This window comes from Protopterus annectens, chromosome 1.part0, assembly GCF_019279795.1.
Source record: "Protopterus annectens isolate FY-2018-M chromosome 1.part0, PAN1.0, whole genome shotgun sequence".
Taxonomy (NCBI): domain Eukaryota; kingdom Metazoa; phylum Chordata; order Ceratodontiformes; family Protopteridae; genus Protopterus; species Protopterus annectens.
Genome location: NC_056725.1, coordinates 1257125986 through 1257145581, shown reverse-complemented (window position 1 = coordinate 1257145581; position 19596 = coordinate 1257125986). Strand labels below are relative to the sequence as shown.

The window sequence follows — 19596 nt, the reverse complement described above, 5'->3', positions numbered from 1 at the left end:
ATGTACTGTACTTCCCTTATCCATCTTCATCATTTTCCCTTTGCCATAAGCTTCCCAATAGTAGTACTTTATGAGGAGCAAAGTTGCTGGCGGAGACTCTTTGAAATCGGAGAAAAAAGAACCACATACTGTAGACAAGCTGACCTGAGACATCAAAGTAGTCAAGCACTTGTAACATCTTTAGAAATCAGTACTATTTTATTTCAAATAAAATATATTAAGCAGAGGAGCACCATCTCCCTTAGCTGGGCTGTATCACATCTAATTCCACTAACTACCTTGATTATAGCAAGCTCAGATGCTCATAAGCCTAGTACTTATTATACAGCAGGAACTTCTCATTGTAACATTTGTTAATGTCTGTTATGTACTTCACAGATAAAGATTCTAGTTGTCTACTGATGTACTATGTTCTTCATCTGTAAATATGTTGCAATTGCTATGTAAATTGTTAATTGCTATGTAATCCAATGTAACTACTGTCTGTTTATTTTAACTGTGGAGCTTTTCTCCCTGGGCCTCTGCTGAAAATGGACCTATGTCCAGTCGGACACTCCCGGTCAACAAATATAAATAAATAATTCCAGTTAATATGACATGTCACATTTATATGCTTTAACACATATTTTATTGTCATTTCACTCAAGTTGGTATCATAAATGTAAGTTGTAAATGCTTGATGGCTTTAAAGTCTAAACTGCTCTTGTCTGCAGTTTTGTGGTGTTTTTTTTTTTTTTCAGTTATCAAGGAATCTCAACCAGCAACTTTGTTCCTCTCAAATTACTACTGTTGGGAAGCTTCATTTGGGCAAAATCCCACTCTCCACTGTACTGCACGCAGTCCCACACAATTACTGGCCATACCATTTGAGCTTCCAAATTTTTGTTTATCTGGGCTCAGTGTTTTAATTTTTGCTCTTTTGAGTGTTTGATCTTTCATGAGGGACCCATATATATGTATAGAGAGTGAGAGAGAGGTGTGTGTGTGTGTGTGTGTGTGGCTCCCATTTAAATTGTCGAATGCACAGAATATTGACTCGCAGAACAGCAAGTCGACAACATCGAAAGTTTAAAAGAGAAAACTCCAGAAACGGCAAATTTTGCCTCTGGGAAACTAGCCACTTGGCCACCACTGATGAAAAAACTACTAAAGAAATTAAACCCACTGAAGTGGGGGGCTGTCTCTCCACGGCCCCCACTTAAATATACCAACTCCAAGATCACACTACAGTGGAGAAAAGGGCAAAGGTCATCAGTGGTGGCCAAGTGGTTAGTTTCCTGGAGGCAAAATTCGCCATTCCTGGATTTCGCTCTTTTAACCTTTCAGTGTTGTCGACTCTCAGAACAGTGAGTCAATGTTCTGTGCATTCGACAATTTGAAGGGGAACCACGTGTGTGTGTGTGTGTGTGTGTGTGTGTGTGTGTGTGTGTGTGTGTATGTGTGTCTATATATATATATATATATATATATATAAGTAAAAGGAAATGGGAAAGAGTTGCACACCCTCCTTTTGTGGAAGTGCTTTATGCAATTAGATGTGAGGATTGTGGTTGTGTGTGAAATCATGAAATGGATTTAGAGTTTGTATGGGAGTTGTATAAAGACTGCAGTTACAGGCAAGGATTCAGAGACTGAGATGGTCAGTAGACCTAGAATGACAGCTGAATTAGAAGTATTACTGATACCTGAGATGTCTGTTACAGATTTGATTGCCATTTTTCAGTCCCAGACAGTAGTTGTGTCACCTTCTGTGCAACGTAAGATGACTAGTGCTGGAATTGATGAGAGAAAGAGGATATTCTTATACTTGTTACTAATCTGCGTTGTTAGCATGATTTCCATATTCCCAGAATAAGTACCTTGTTGGGTGTAAGTAACCATCACTTTACAGCAGCTCATGGCAAGCATAATACTAGAATCAAGCTACACCAGAGCGAGGGGGCTGTACTTTTAAGAGTGGAATTTGGACAGCTTGGAGGATGCTTAAAGCAGCATTGAGGAAGAATCACAGTTCATCCTTAAAAAGGCAAACTACACTTGTGTGAAGAAAATAAAATGTAGGTTAAGCTTGCTTCTTTCATATGTAATAAATAAGATAATAAAGAAGATGTATTTTGGAAATAGAAGGAAACACACCAGAAGGAAGCAAAGCACATAGAGCTGTGAAAGCCTAGCATGAGGATGAGAAAATGGTTCCATAACAGAAAAGCAGCTATTTATGATTGACATTCATAAGCACAGTCACAAAACTCGCTGACATTTCTTAACAGATTTTGCATTTGAAAGTTTAGCTATCCCTAAAAGAATGTTGCTATGGCATCTAGTCTTAGTTACTGAAAGTGTTTTTTGTTTTTTCCCTGTATAAAGTAATAAATATATATGTGTGCGTGTCTAGCTATGTAATAAATTATTTGTTGATAAAATTATTCATATCTGAATGACTGACTAAAAAGCACAATTATTTTTAGCGCATCCAAGCCTTCTAGTGACCTTCTGGATCTTCAGCCTGATTTCACATCCTCGCCACAGTCGGCTGCATCACTGGGTGCAACAACTAGTGCATGGGGAGGTAAGGTGCTCGTTTCTGTAAGTGGAAATGTTTTTCTTGTATGTATGTGTATATATATATATATATATATATATATATATATATAAGAAGTGTAACAGTTTTAAAGGTAATAAATTCAAGGCTATTGAAAGTGAAGAAGTTTGGAATTTGCTTGTTTAGTTGATGGCTAGCCAGAAGGACTTTATTTGATGAGTTGTATGTATTTCTTTTTGTTATTGCTGCCTAATGGTAAGAAATGGCAGCACGCTTTGAGTAGTCTGATGGATCTTTTGGAAGTAGAGAACGCATATCACATGCCACGCTTACTACCATCGGTAATGCTCCATGGGTTTTCCATGAAATGGGTATCCTAATGAAAAAGCACCAAGAATTGTGATTATATGGGTTTTCATTTTATTTGCCTCCAAATGAACCCAGTACTAAAGATGTCTATTGTGACATGCAGACTGTGGATGTATTGATTTACTTTCACTGTCAGCTTTAGAATCTGAAGTACTGTAAAACCTTTGCTCAGGGAGATGGACATACCGAAAATGTCAGTGAATCTTATTGTCCTGCAGAAGTTTAGTACAGAAGATTGCAGCTATGAGCAGTTAATGAGCTGCTTATTATATTCAGGGTTTGATTCCCTCATTCCTCACTGCCTGTTGTGTGACTTCTGGCATGTCACTTCATCAAACAGTGCTCTCAGGTCTCCCTTAAAAAGCACTGATTATTGTGTTTATGCACTTACCAAAGGGAATAAATAAAAATGTGCAGATTTCAGTATTTTTTTTAGTTCCAGAAGATTGCACTCTCTCAGCTACAAAAGTAATTCCCTGCTATCCGAGACAAGTTAAGACCAAATGCAGTTCTTGGCAATTTGCCAGTGTGGGATGGTCACATATCTTCCATCAGGTAACATGGTGCACAAATGCATTTATATATAGGAATACATTTAGCACAGCAAACAAGTAGATGACTTAAAAATCCACATCTGAATTATTTAACAAAGTGACTTTTGAGTCCAGTAATGTCTAATTATCTGATGAATTAAGATTCCAGTGGCTCAGGTCATAGTTGAAAATGATCTCTTAACCAGCCTGTGTATCCGAAGGGCTCTTTGGACTAGCCTACCTACCCAGTTAAATTACAATAAATAAATGGATGACAAATTATAGTGAATTTTCTTCTGTCATATTGTATTTATCTTGACTGTTAATAATATTAAAAGCATATGGAATTCAAGTGCACACAGGAATTTGAGTATGTGCCAAATATTTGCTAAATAGTGCAGTGTTTAGATGCTTGTAAGAATGCAGCTATGCAGTCTTACAGTCTCACAGCTGATGTGCGAAAACAGATCTTACTGGATCCTTGACATAGACTGAATGATTTCTGACAAGCAGGAAGATAATATAGTTGCATATACTGACCAGTAAAACATAGTTTGACACTTGAGACAATCTTTTAGATGTGAAAGGCAATTAACAAGTATAACAGCATTATAAGGCAGATTCTTACATTAGACTAAATAAATTTATATAGATTATTTATAATAGTTGCATCATTGCAAATGTGAAACCGTAAATGAAGCTTGTTTATGTAATATTTTGAGATTAGCAGGACTGTTTGTTTACCTGAGAATGAACCATTGCCTTGAAAAGCAGTAGCATGCATAGATCTTCCCAAAATGAGAAACAGTTTTAGTTCTGAAGGAGCAGTAAGCAGCAGGCCTTCTTCAGAGTGATAGAGTGATACATGAAACTGTGAGACAAAGTGAAGAATGTAAGCATTTTATTTAAACTGGACAATTATACCACTATCATGATTGGAGCTGTCTATATTCCCCCCAGGGGATAACATTACCCTTCTAAAAAACATTTTCTCTTGCCTCTCAAAACACATTCATAATAAAACCATCCTTCTGAGGGATGTAAATATTAACTAACTCTCCAAGCACCAAACACTACTTCATGCATCAACTTACATGGTTTTACTCAACTAATCTCAATATCCACCCATACCAACAGATCGCACAAACCTAGCTCCCCTTATTGACTGGATTTTAGTCTCCGATCCCTGAAAATACCATGACCCCGAAACCCTACCCACCTCCCTAAGCGATCAATTCCTTGTAAATGTTCATAGATACACTCCTCACTTCAGTAGGCCACACATATGCATAACCTGTCGCAAACTTTCTGCCTTCTGCCCTGAGACCTTTACTGCTCTCCTGTCCAAAATAAACTGGACACATCTAACTCTACTCCCCCTTGATGAAGCTGTCCACTCATTCAACTCTACCTTCCTAAACATCCTTAACTCACTTGCTCCTCTCTGCATGGCTAACCAATCCTACCCGCACCTTAATGAAAACTAGAGACAGAATGTGAAAAATATGGGTAAAAACTAAGCTCCCTACTCATTTGCAAAAATATAAAGTACTCAGAAATCTGGCCAAAAAACACATCGACAAAGACAAAAAGGACCTCTATTTTAATCCCCCTACTGCCGAAAGATCAAACCTCCCAAAATTTTGGAACTCAGTAAATCAGATTTTGCATCCTGGTAACCCTTCTCCCAATCCTTGACCAAACAACACATTAGAGAAACTGTTGCCATTTTCAATACCTGTTTTATTGAATCCATATCAAAGATGATAAACTCCTTCCCCTCTGCTGCCAACACTAATAACTCCTCCAAATCCTCTCCTAATATAAATTCTTCTAACACTTTTTCCCTTAAATCTGTACCTACTAACTATATTAAAACCTTATTCTCTAAACTAAAACCCTGTTCTTCATCCGCTGACAGTTTTCCTCCCTAGTTCCTGCAGGTAGCTGAATCTCTTGCAATCCCTGTATCTATCTTAATAAATTGCTCCATCTCTGAATCAAAAGTCCCTTCTATCTGGGAATAATTCTACACTTTACCTATACATAAAGGAGGTAACTCCATTGAAATTACTAATGCCAGATCTATCATGATCCCCTCACCACTCTCAAAAATATTGGAAAAATGCATACTTAAGCAAGTCATGCAGTACCCGCTGCAGGAAAACGTGCTCACACCCACCCAACATGGCTTTTGCCCAAAACATAGCACTACAACCCCCCTAATATCCTTCATTAATACTATTTCTCTGGCCAGAGACAACAATAAACTTGTCTCTTGCCTATTCCTTGACCTTTCTAAAGCCTTTGATACTGCCTCCCACCATCTTCTACTGACCAAACTGTCTAACCTTAACTTTACTGCTACTGTTACCTGGTTTTTCAGCCATCTCACTGACCGTCTGCAGTCAGTGAGATGGCTCTTAGCTTTCTCCCCTCCTCTCCCAGTTAAATTGGGTGTCCCCCAAGGATCTATCCTTGGCCCATTACTTTTTAATATCTTCACAAATCTACTCTATACCTCATGCCCCCAGTCATCCCTTATACAATATGCTGATGACTCTACAGTCATCACCATTGCTGACACTCCCTCTGACCTTATTTCTGCTACTCATGCATCCTTTAACTTAGTCTCTGACAACCAGCTTATTCTTAACCCTAAAAAAAACAAAACTCTTACTATTTCTTCCCAAAAACATCACCCACCTTAAAACCACATTTTCTATACTGTCCCTCAATAACACTTCCATCAGTGTTGGATCTAGCACAAAACTTCTAGGAGTCATTATAGATGACCAACTTAAGTTTGACTTGCATATAAATAACTGTATTAAAAAGACACACTAAAACATGTCCTTCTTTACTGAAAGAAAAAGTTTGTAACAAACAAAACAAAAGTAACACTCTGTCATGCATACCTTCTACCTAGCCTATTGTATAGCTCTCAAATTCTCACTAATCTCAACTCCAGACTCCTAGCTAAATTAGAATCAACTTACAACAAGGTTGTAAGATTCACTGCACACCACACTTATAAATCTCACCATTGTCTTTCACTAAAGTCCTTAAACTGCCTGGAACTACCTCACCAGCTCCTTCTCTCTCAACGCCAGTTAATTCACTCAGTCCTATACCAGCAATCCTACTGTCCCAGCCTATCTCCTCTCATCTCTCAATATTCACCCACTAGGTCTCCTCGTAGCTCTTACTAAGACTTGCTACAAATATATAAACGTAAGACCAAAACTGGATGCAACCTCTATAGTAACCATCCTGCCATATCATGGAACAAACTGCCATTAGAATTTAGGTCCCTCAAAAATCTTAATCAATTCAAATCAGCCACCAGATAATACCTAAAAACTCATTGGTCCTGCCACTGTACTCATTCTCCTTAAACTTCCTTACTGTTGCAGAGACAGTTTACTTATCTCTCCTTTTGCAGAGCCTTACTTTATTCTGTCTGTAAACTCTCTTTTGCCTCGTAATCTGGGAAATAACCTGAAATTACAATCTTATCTGTAACCTCAATAAAGTATCACTACTCGTCCATCTCTCATTTTCTGTCCCGATTCATAAATTATGAAATTTTGTTAAAAAATAGTTTTGTTGTTGCCTGTTGTTTCTATTCATGCTTACATTGTAAAATACTGAAGTTTTTCTCTACTACTGCTATTTGAGTAATTGTAATACTGTGGAGCTTTTCTCCCCGGGCTTCCACTGAAAAAGGGCTACTCAGTTCAGCCGGACAAACCCGGTCAACAAATGTAAAATAAGTAATATAGTAAATTAGTATGAGAGTTTTGTCCAACATTCAATGTTAAAACTGTTAGTGGATATCCTAGTTTTGTTTTGAGAATGTTAATGTCCAAAGCTCTGTATGAGATAGGAGTTAATAAGTTGGAAACAGTTCATCTAATGGTATGTTGTACTAAGATTGTTGCTACTTTGCTTTCTGTATGATATCTAAAAGATAATGAAGGGTCAAGCTAAAGGCTGATTTATGTATAATACTGTACTTGTTTAATATGAATATTTTAAGGGTCTAGTACTGGGGTTCCTATTATTTCATTGAAAGAACAGATCATTGAACAGTATTTTGTCAAACATACTGTTTGTCAAACCGTTCTGAGTGAGATTGCATTATGGTGAGGATCAGGAAATTTGCCCTTTCCCTACTGTAGTGCGATCTCACAGTATACATATATAATTAGCTGGGGTGGATGGAGGTTCGATGAATGGCATTTCCAATGAAATGCCATTCGATGAGCTGATGTTTCGAGGATTTAGTACTGTTAGGTCATTCATTGTTTATAACTTGTGAGATGTACCAAAGATCACGATGTGTTGATTGTTAGCCTCTCTCTCATGTCATAGTGTATTAAAGTCAGCTAGAGGCTAGTTCCTAGAGTCCCATAAAATGAAACGAGTGTTTTTTTCTGTTGGCTACATTAGTCTTATTAAACCTCCTTTTTACTGTAGGGTGCCCAACAAAATGGGAGTTTAAGAAGCAAGGAAAGTGAAGTTGTTAACAGTAAACCTCTGCATCTTCTTCTTCAGACAAGATATTTCTAGCCATTTTGAAGTAAAATAACAACTACAGCCTTTGTTATGGTCAAATGTGGGGAGATCCCATGTGTGCAGTCAGTTGTGTGTCAACCAATCAATGGAACTTTCTCTGAAATTCATTCTATCATTAATCATGGAATGTCACACCTTCATACTTGGAGGTTGTATAACAGAGAGGAAAAAGAGACAATTCCTCCCAAACTATTGTTTGATCTTTTTATATAACATGGTTTGATGGGTGGGTGATTTTCATCCAGAATTTGACAACCATCTGTCAGTTGTTTAAGTGAGACTTGATGGGATGAGGTAACACAAAGACACTGCGAGGATAAATATAGTGCACAAACCACCTCCTATTCCTACCCAGGCATGAAAGCAGCAAATAGGAGAAAAATCCTGCAATGATTCATTGGGTTCTTGAAATGTCAGGTCTTCCTTACAGGACAGTAATTGTGTATTGAACTCCTTCAGATATAATGCCACTAGAACTCGTATCTCAGTACTTCCAGTCTTCCTTCACAGTTTAATTAAACATAAGAATTCAGTGAACCTAGGTGCAAATCCTTTCCTGGAAATTGAGCAGTATATACATTATGCCCTCACATGTAGGACATATAGCAATGAAGACCAGTGTTTGGCAAAACAAAACATTTTCGATTGGATGGTATCCTCTAAGTGACATTCTGCCTGCTCTTTGAGCATTTCTTGATAACATACTTGCTAGTTCCTAATGCTAGAGGTTCTGTGGGGCTTGCATTCAGCATACTGAATTTAAGAATAAACCCAGGGCCCTATTCCTCCAGTTGTTTGAGGTATACAGCTTTAGTGGATCGTTCTACAGCTAATGGGATGCATTTAAATGCTATAACTGAGATTATTTGCATTATTGGACAGACTATGTCTGGTTCATTTGGAGCTCTTCCCTAAAATAGGATCATAGGCCAGGCTTTCTTGGTCAAATATCCATGGATTCTAGAAATGTATCCCTTCATGGTGATATGAGGCAGATAGAATTCAAGGCTGTGGTAACTTTGGAAACATTGAGTTCACCCTTCTACTTTGCATCTTGCTACTTGTTCAGACATCTCAAAAGACAGCAAACTTTGAATAATACCCTCAACCTTCATTACTGACCCAAATTTTTATAGTTTGGAAAATAATATGCAGCTGTTTTCCAGTGCTTCATGACCTTTTTATCATTCTATAATATCCGCCATAACCCTTACTAAACTGTCCCTGACCCAGACTTTTCTGAAGTAATCTAACATGAAATTCCATTATGTCAGACCAGATTCAGTTTTGAAAGCTCTGTTTCTATTTTCAGGGATTATGAAACACTTTGGGAGCACAGAATTAATCTCATAGGTCTAACGGCATACTAGCTGACCTGGCTGACTAAGTTTGCTGATGCTTGCAAATTAGGAGCTGTCATTGAATCACCCACCATCACAGATGTTCTCCAGGAAGGGCCGACACAGACAGACAACTGGTGTCAGAGCCATGGACTAAAACCAAATGCCAAGAAATGCATAATAGTGTCCTTTGGGAAGTCATCTACCCCTAGTAACTGTCATATTGACAACATACCCGTAAGGGTTGTCCCAGTAGTCAGAGACTTGGGGACACACATAGACAGTAATCTAGCCTTTGACCATCATGTGTCTGTGGTAGTGAGGAAATCATTCTATGTTGTGCAACTTATAAACAAAGGTAAGGCATCTAGGTCCAAGGAAGTCATTGTTCCACTGTATTTGGCATTCATCAAACCTATCATTGAGTACAGTGCCCCTTTGGTATGTACCTAACCAGGCATATCCAAAAATTGGAATGCCCACAGAAGTTTCTCACTAAAAAATACAGGGTGTAAGTAACATGTCCTCTGCAGACCACTTCAAGGCCCTATCTCTGTATTCTGTCTCCTACAGGCTGTTGATGGGAGATCTATGCCTGACATACAAGGCATTGTCAAAGCCACCTCTGAAGGACCTCCTGCATATCCACAAAACGAACAACACCAGAATTACCCACTATAAAGACTTAAACCTTGTCTGTTATATAAATAGGACATGCTGGAGAAACAGGAATTTATCCCAGAGACTACCCCTTCTCTGGAACAGGCTCCCCATCCATGTAAATCAGAGTTCCTCCCTAACCCAGTACAAGTGTAACTTGGACAGTTGGATGGGGAACAGGAAATTCATCCCTGATTTGGCACCTATGTCTCTAATGGACAAAGGCAGCCTGTACATGTCTCAGGACCCTGATTGTAAATGTTTCTACTCCCAAGCCCCTGCTTACACTTATAAAGGGTACCAGAACTTTACATTAAGTTGTTATATATTGTACACACAGTAAATATAATTTTTCTGGTGCACATGTTAAAGAAATTTGTTGCTTTTTCAGGAAATTCTTTTTGACATCCTCTGCCCCCATGTGGCTGTGACAGCGCAGTTCCTTCTTGGGGCACCTTATGCCCCAAGTTGACTGTGACAGTGCAGTACCTTCCTGGGATACCCTATGCCCCCTTTTGACTGTGACAGTGCAGTAACTTCCTGGGACACCCTATGTCCCCAATTGAATATGACAGTGCAGTACCTTCCTGGGATGCCCTAGGTCCTCTTTTGGCTGTGACCATGCAGTACCTTCCTGGGGCACCCTATGTTCCCAGGTGGTTGTGACATTGCAGTACCATCTGGGATACCCTATGTCCACTTTTTTCTGTGACAATGCAGTACCCTCCTGGGACACCCAGTGTCCTTAGTTTTCTGTGACAGTGCAGTACCTTCCTGGGATACCCTGTGTCCCCTTTTGTCTGTGACAGTGCAGTACCTTCCTAGGACACCCTATGTCCTCAGGTGGCTGTGGCATTGCAGTACCTTCCTGGGACCTCCTATGTCCCCAGTTTGCTGTGACACTGCAGTTCCTTCCTGGGATACACTATGTCCCCTTTTGGCTGTGGCATTGTGTTACCTTTCCTGGAGACTGCCATTCCTAGTTTAAAGTATTTAGCATAGTCTTACACATTAATAACATGGATGCACCCGTCCCACTGTCCAGAGAGGCATGAGAAACTGATAGTTATTTTAATAGACAAGAAAGTGAAAAGTGAACACAACTTGGTTTAGAAAAATCTCAGACTTTGGTTTAGTTCATGTCTTATCCTCTGTTTTAATGTTTTTGCTCCCTCTGCCTCTTTTGGCCAGGAAGCCCATTTGCTTTCTGTCTGGTGAGAGACAATTGAAAAGGGGTCACCATTCAGCCATTAGGGATGGTCTGAGCTTTTTCTGTTTTTCTTCCTAGTCTTACAGAGTATGCACTCAACAAGGCAACAGGGAGGGAATGTGCAACAAATTGACCATAGAAGATGTCCCTCATTTTTACAAGGGACGTTACCTCCAAGCAGCCCTATCATTTCCTCAGCATCATGAGCATAAGACTCTCTGTTTTCCATCAGGGAAATTGAACTGCCATATGTGCCTCAGAGTACATTCAAACACCATTCTTCCTTCAAGCACACCACACTCCTTCACCCCTCATAGCTCCTGCCTCACTCCACCAGTGACAGGGCTGGTAATCCAACACCATTCACCTGATTGCAGTCAGCACTCCTTCCCTCTGTGTCACAGTGCCAGGCTCTGTCTCCATTTTTGCGTATGACATACAGTGCCATAGAAGCATCATAGTTGTATAAAGAATTATTTCCAAACTTGGGAGCACACAAGCCTTGGCATTTCTAAATAACAAACCTTAATCTCTGTGTCCTATGTCTTCCTTACTTTTCCCTTTCAGCAAACTGTTAACTTTGAATCTGCAAGTTTTCTATGTCAGCTCTAAGCTTATTACCTTAAATTATATATGTCCGAGGAAATCGATTGTGCCCTCAACTCAGAAAATACAAGCTACTGGTAGCAGTTCCTGCCCCCTGGATCAAGTAGCTCCCTTCCTTACTTTTTTTTGAGAAAATTAAAGCTGTGTCTAAGGATCAACGATCCTGATCTCTTCCAGTGCTGACAGAGTGCTCTTTTATCAAAAATCATAAATAACTTTATTGTCATTCAGCCCATACACAAGTGTACCAATGAATGAAATGTTGTTCCTTCAAGCTCAAAACATAAACACATAAACAACAGCAGCAAATGAGCCAACCGAAGGCATAGAATCTTCAATCACTGCATTCCTAACTCCAAGACCAGCAACATCCAAATCCCAGTCCAAACTCTCCAAAATCAACAAAGACACAGAAGCTTCAACTGCCGCATCACCCACTCTAGCACCAGCAGCATCCATGTCCTAGTCCGGCCCCACCCACAGACTGCACAACCGCTGTCTACTGCAGACCCAAGTGGCCACAACCAGTCAAACAATCATTCCTTCGTCAATCTTCACTATCCACACCATTACCATCACCATCTCAAACTCCAACACCATCAGCTCTGTCCTAAAATCTATTCCAGTTCACTCAGATTCAACAGGAACAAGTCCAATCTCCAAATCACATCGGCAGACAAGGTTTCAGCCTCTGCTTCCGCATCCAGCCCGACTCGCCAGTGAAGGCCCAACTTCTATCTATTTTGTTCCAAATAAGCAAAACTTACATTAAGTACTCCACAAATATCACGGACACCACGGCTGCAGACAACAGCACACTCGACAAGACAAAAATGGACCAACTGATCAACAGAAACAAAACAGAAGGTACAAGAAAACAAAAAGAAAGTAAAAGTGCAAAACAGGAGACAGAGATCACTGCCACATGAGGTACCTCCATCTTAAGGTTCTGTACAGACTTCTTTGGAAAAAACTTCCAAAGATCTACAAATTGCTCAATAAATCCTGAGAAAAAAACACCCTTTAATGAAAGAATAAAAAGTACGTGCATTAGCAGCCTCCATTGTGGTCTCTCCCTACCATCAGTTGAGCAGTTTTACATGGAAATTGCTGCACAGGGCCTTTCTCACCTGTTAGGATTCTCACAAATATTCCCCAGCTATTTCCTCTGTAAGTATGAAACCGCTGACTTAGGTACATGCAAGTATTGTTTCTTTAAATGTGCAGTTTAACTTTCCTTTTAAAGAGAGTATGGGACCAAATGCAAAAGCACGTGTGGATGAAGAAATGTGCATTGCAGCACCGTTGGGGACAACAGTCCTTACTGAAGAGAGTACCATTCCTTGTCATAAGCAATTTGCTTCTGCATGTAATTTTAATTGCTGCATGCAACCAAAATAGAAGAAAATACAAAACCACTAAGTTCCTACTGATGAAACTGCAGGAACTTGGCATTTTATCCACATTCCAGATAGCATATAAAGTGCAAACAGAGACCCTTTAAGGTTTACTCAAGTTTGTTGAAGGTTTTTTCATGTCCCCTCCATATCTTCACCTCTTTTTCTTTTTGTTCTAATTGTTTTCTAACCTCACAGATAGATTTGCTTACTGATGATTATTTGTAGGATAGCCTTACTCTGTAGGTCTTTTAGTTAGTGAGTAGTTTGCCCTCTCCAGTGTATTTTAACAAGGGACATGGAATATGCAGTAGCCGAAACACATAATTGAACAACTGGCCTAAATCCATATGCATGTCGAGCAAAGAACTAGTTAATACCAGTAGTATGGTGGGGGATAAAGGCCAAAAATCAGGGATGGCTTTTAGAAGTTGCTAGAGTAATAGGCTTTGTGTTTGCATGTATTTTTCTGAAGGATATGAAGTCTGAAACTAAAATGTCTGCCATTATTTAGTGACTTCAGTCCCCAGAAAACCACACATTTAATGAAGAACAAACCAGAAATATGAGGCAAAAATCTGGACATTCTGTGAAAATCTGGACAGTTGAGTTGGAAACTATTGGTAAAGTCTTTCTGCCTGAGCAAAGAGTGACAATCCTCTTCTTCCTCACTGTATAAATATTAAATTTTGGCTGGCCTGTCTAAGACATCTGTTTGATCTAGGCATCAGTTATTCCTGCATTATATGTTTTAACATTGTGGCACATAAAGGCTTAGCAGAAGGCAGGATGTCAGTGCAGCGCAGACAACTTCAGCAATTTTTTTTTTTTTTTTGTTAAAGGGGATTCTTTATCTCTGGTCTGCTTGACCTCTGGTGAAAACTTTCTTTGAAGATTGGGAACTGAATTTTACATTTGCAATGCTTCTCTGCTCTTTGAACCACCTGGATCAGTTGATCTGATGTCTGTGTCCTAGAAGATCATTCTTCCTGATAACCATTACCTCAGCTTTCTGGATATCTGAGTTGCAGTCTGTTGTGTACTGCAAGCCTTTTTAAATTGGCACATGATCCAAGTAACTCTCCAAACAAATCCTTTGTTTTGGTCCCTGAGGAAGATCTCTTGAATTATCTTTCCATTTTGCTGAGCTCCTCATCTTGTGAGAATATGAAAACTAAAGAGACGTTGGCTACACAGTGGCATATCCACCAATGGGTGAGGTCCGTTTAATTGAAGTTTTAGGAGCTTCTTCACAGTGGACATCTGTGTCATGACTGCATGGTTGTTCACACATACCTTTAACAAGCACTCCAACAGGGCAGATTTTTAGAATGCTGACTTTTAAGGCATTTTGCCCTGATTTTCTCTGCATTGCTTCTGGCTCCCTTTGAAGCCTAAAAAACTGAGCCTTGTTCAGAACCCTTGTGCTGAAGCAAAAGAGAAGTTTCTAAATCTCAGTCCCCTTGCATACTACGCAGAGACACTTTCAAGGCTTTGCATTGGACATAAGTGAATTGTGAATAAAACTGCTGCACTTTGCAAAGCAAAATTTATAAACTTAACAAATATTATTCCTTGTATAGCTGGTATACCTTTGAATACATATTTTAAAACATTATTTTGGTGTTCTACTTTTTCTTTAGAAAGAACTTGATGGTTTTCAGTTTTGTTGTTGCTTTATGGTCATTTAAAGCTGCTGGCCTGCATTTCAGGCTCTGGTTTCACACACAAGGGTATAGCCAGGCATACACCATGTGAACCATGATGCACGTTTTTTTTTTTAAATAATTTATTCCCTTTGGACAGTTATATATGCTAGAATTAAACGTTTACCAACTCCTTGGCATATTATGTAAGTTATTGGTGTTATTAAATAACATTTGTTTCAGAATGCCTTGTTGGCTATTTTTTTTTTCTTCTTTATTTTAAGAGTATTTCTTTCAGTGATGGAAAGATATGCTGACCACAAAAGTGCAAAGTGCAGTGTCCAACATTGGGGCTGGGCTACACTTGGCTGCATTTTAGAAGTTGGTGTGCTTTTCCAGAAATTCTGTCTATGTCCCTGATACTGCAAAATAGTCAGTGTTTAGTCATTTTTGATTGGTAGATTTTATAGATTCATTTTCTGATTTTGAGATTATGTACATTTTTGAAAATATTTTATCATATATTGTTTAAGTGTACTAACTGTTAGGCAGTGAAGTTGGCCTATAATTTTAACATTATAATAACTTTTTATTTGGCTGTTTAATGTGAGTAGTAACCATATTTCTACCACTGGATGAAGCAGTCAACTACTTCAGTAAAGTCTTTTTAGATATTCTAGACAGTCTTGCCCCACACGTACCAAAAGAGTAAAGCCCCTAACCATGCCCCATGGCTAACTAAACAAACCAAACAGTTACTTACCTCCAGGGATAAAGACTGGAAGGAATGGCATAGAAATAGAACACCACAACATGAACTCAGATATAAATAACTCTGTAACAATGCCAGAAAGCAAGTCGTCAATGATAAAAAAGCTATTTCTCCACTAAACTCACTATCCAACAAAATAACCCCAAATTGTTTCTGGAACTCAGTTTCCTCTCTCCTAAATCCTGGTACACAATGCAACCCCTCCCCATCTCCTGACAAACACCCTCAAGAAATTGCCCAAGCCTTCAATTCTCATTTTATTGATACTAAGCAAAAACGTGTTAATGATTTCTCTCTACAAACTAACAAAAGTATAATCGGCAACATAAACGACACACTCTAACCACTCCCCCCACATCAATTGCAATTCCAACAAAAATCCATCCTCTCCTCTAGTTACATTACAACCATTATCCACCTCTCTAGTTTATAAACTGCTCTCAAAACTAAAACCATGCTCCCCCTCTTCTGATGACCTCTCAGCTGAATACCTAAAACTTGCAGCAAATTTTATAGCTCTTCCAATTAGCATTCTCATTAACTGAGCAATCTCTGAATCATATGTCCCACAACTATGGAAAAACTCAATTATTACTCCCCTTCAAAAAGGCGGTAACACCAGTGATCGATCTAACTACCGGCCCATCTCCATACTTTCACTTCTATCTAACATTTTAGAAAAGTGTATTCATTCTCAACTGCTAAAACATCTCACAGACAATAACCTACTTGCATCCACCCAACATGGTTTTCGGCCAGCACACAGCAGCCTTACAGTCATTTACTAACACTGTATACAAAGCTCTTAATGCAGGCCTACTAACATCAGTGATCCTACTAGACCTATGAAAAGCTTTTGATACAGTGTCCCACTCAAAGCTACTTTTACAACTTGAGACCGTAAACTGTTCCCCACACATGCTGTCCTGGTTCCATAACTACCTATACAACAGAAAGCACTCTGTTAGATGGCAAAGTAAGCAATCTGATTACCAACTCAACAACACATGCGTTCCCCAAGGGTCTGTTCTTGGGCACTTGCTTGCTTTTTAACATATTTATTAATAATCTTCATAAAGCATCCCTGCAAAGTACACTCATTCAGTATGTGGACGATTTGACAATAATTACATCCTCTAACAACTTCTCAGATCTTCTAAAGTTAACGCAAAATGCATTTACTTCCATCAATTCCTGGCTTAACGAAGCTCAACTGTTACTTAATCCCAAAAAAATCAAAACCTTTACTCTTGACAACTAAACCTCTAACGCTAGACTTTAAAATATTCTCTCAAAACAATATAGAAATTGAAATGGTGAAAGCAGCTAAACTACTTGGCATCACAATTGATGACAAACTATCCTTTGAGAGTCATATAATCAAATCAATCAGAAAGACCCATTTTAAGCTTGACAAACTCTATAGACATAAACTCTGTTTGGACAAGTCTACCAAGTTGAAACTAGCTAATAGTCTACTTCTACCCTCCCTCCTCTATTGTTGCCCTATTTTCACTAACCTGCACAAATCTCTCCTGAACAAACTGCAGTTGTGCTACTATAAAATAGCTAAGTTTGTCTCCAGCATACCGACTCGCACACATCATTGCCTGGCCATTTAAATCTATAAACTGGTTTGAGTTCCCTCATTACCTACATTACTACCAACTTACTCTCACCCACAAACTACTAAATAATCCAAACAAGTTCCCTCATTACCTACATTACTCCCAACTTACTCTCACCCACAAACTACTAAATAATCCAAACAAGTTCCCACATTACCTACATTACTCCCAACTTACTCTCACCCACAAACTACTAAATAATCCAAACGAGTTCCCTCATTACCTACATTACTCCCAACTTACTCTCACCCACAAACTACTAAATAATCCAAACGAGTTCCCTCATTACCTACATTACTCCCAACTTACTCTCACCCACAAACTACTAAATAATCCAAACGAGTTCCCTCATTACCTACATTACTCCCAACTTACTCTCACCCACAAACTACTAAATAATCCAAACAAGTTCCCTCATTACCTACATTACTCCCAACTTACTCTCACCCACAAACTACTAAATAATCCAAACTACTGCCCATCCCTTCAAACTATAATACAAACACACACCCCTATCCGGCATCTTAGGTCCTCTAACAACTCTTAACCGTAACCAAACCCAACAAAAGAGCTAGACAATGTCTCTATTCCCATACCATTCCCAAACTCTTACTCAACTAGACTCTTTTAAAAACATTTAAATTTGCACTAAAAGAACACTGTCTCAATAACCTTGTCTGTTCTTGTAGTCATATAATTAAACCGTCTTAAATATGTTGGCCACTATACACTACAAATACTTTTACTAACTTAATATAGTTGCAATTTGTACGATCTGTCTTTGTATCCAGTCTCTCTTGCTTTTTTTATTTCTGTGGCTGAATAAACAGAATTGATTAAACAGTATTCTTACTTATGAGAATGCACAAACAGAATTACTAAAAATCTAACACACTGTGTTTATTTTCTTTTATTGTATACCTCTATAATATGTATTTGTCTTGTATATCTACTTCAGTTTGTATTGTGTAAAAACTTTCTCGACTTTCAAAGTTAAGCTGATGTTATGTAAAAATTTCTGTGATTGTATGGAGCTTTTCTCCCCGGGCCTCCCCTGAAAATGGGTCATTGACCTAGTGGACTTTCCCGGTCAACAAATGCCAATAAATATAAATAATAAATGTATTATGTGCATTAGTGAAATAGGAAGCTGCATTCACATAGGTAGGGGGTATTTAGTGTATGTGTGTGTGTGTGTGTGTGTGTGTGTGTGTGTGTGTGTGTGTGTGTGTGTGTGTGTGTATATATATATATATATATATATATATATATATATATATATATATATATATATATATATATATATATGTGTTTGCTTGCTTAAGCTTGTGTGCATAGATTCCTTTCATTTTTTTAGTATTTCATTTCTAACCTTCTGGTGAGCGGCATGAAGCAGGAAAAAACTTTTTATGTTTTGTATCCAAGCAGCTTGTGACTCAGTAGCTCTTAAAGACCTGTACATTTGCTTCATTAGAAAATGTACCTCTGGTGTATATTTTTCCGTTGTAAGGCAAACTGAGAGGTATAGTGGATATAAAAAGTGTACACACCTCTGTTAAAACGCCAGGTTTTTGTGATATAAAAATGAGACCACAATAAATCATTTCAAAATTCTTTCCACCTTTAATGTGACCTGTACCCTGTACAATTCAATTGAAAAAAAATGTTAAAAAATATAATAAATAAAAAAAAATACAATATGCTGGCTGCATAAGTGTGCACACCCTTAAACTAATACTTTGTTGAAGTACCTTTTGATTTAATTACAGCATTCAGCCTTCTAGGGTACACACCTGCCATCAATTAAGACTCTGATTAACCCCAAATAAAGTTCAGCTGTCCTAGTAGGATTTTCCTCACATTTACTCAATTGCCTGCTACAGCAAAAGCCATGGTTTGCAGAGACCTTACAAAGCATCCAAGGGATCTCATTGTTGAAAGGTATCAGTCAGGCGAAGTGTACAAAGAAATTTCCACAGCATTGGATATACCATGGAACACAGTGAAGACAGTCATCAAAAAGTGGAGAAAATATGGGACAACAGTGAAGTTGCAAAGAACTGGATGTCCCTCCAAAACTGATGAAAAGACAAGACAAAAACTGGTCAGGGAGGCTGTCAGGAGACCTACAGCAACACTGAAGGAGCTGCAGGAATTTCTGGCATGTACTGGTTGTGTACTACATGTAACAACAATCTCCCATATTCTCCATATGTCTGGACTATGGGGTAGGGCTGCAAGATGGAAGCCTTTTCTTACACAGAAAAACATCCAGGCCCGTCTACATTTTGCAAAACAATACATCAGGTCTC

General features: G+C 38.6%; 1 protein-coding gene across 18 annotated transcripts in view; it reads left to right on the top strand.

The window, feature by feature from the left end:
- Positions 1-19596, top strand: part of SNAP91 (synaptosome associated protein 91) — a 2005574-nt gene that overhangs the window by 1491712 nt on the left and 494266 nt on the right. For all 18 annotated transcript variants that reach the window (XM_044066094.1, XM_044066049.1, XM_044066072.1 and 15 more), the window contains one exon: positions 2469-2569. In XM_044066094.1, the coding sequence (XP_043922029.1) occupies positions 2469-2569 (101 nt within the window). The remainder of the gene's footprint in view (positions 1-2468; positions 2570-19596) is intronic.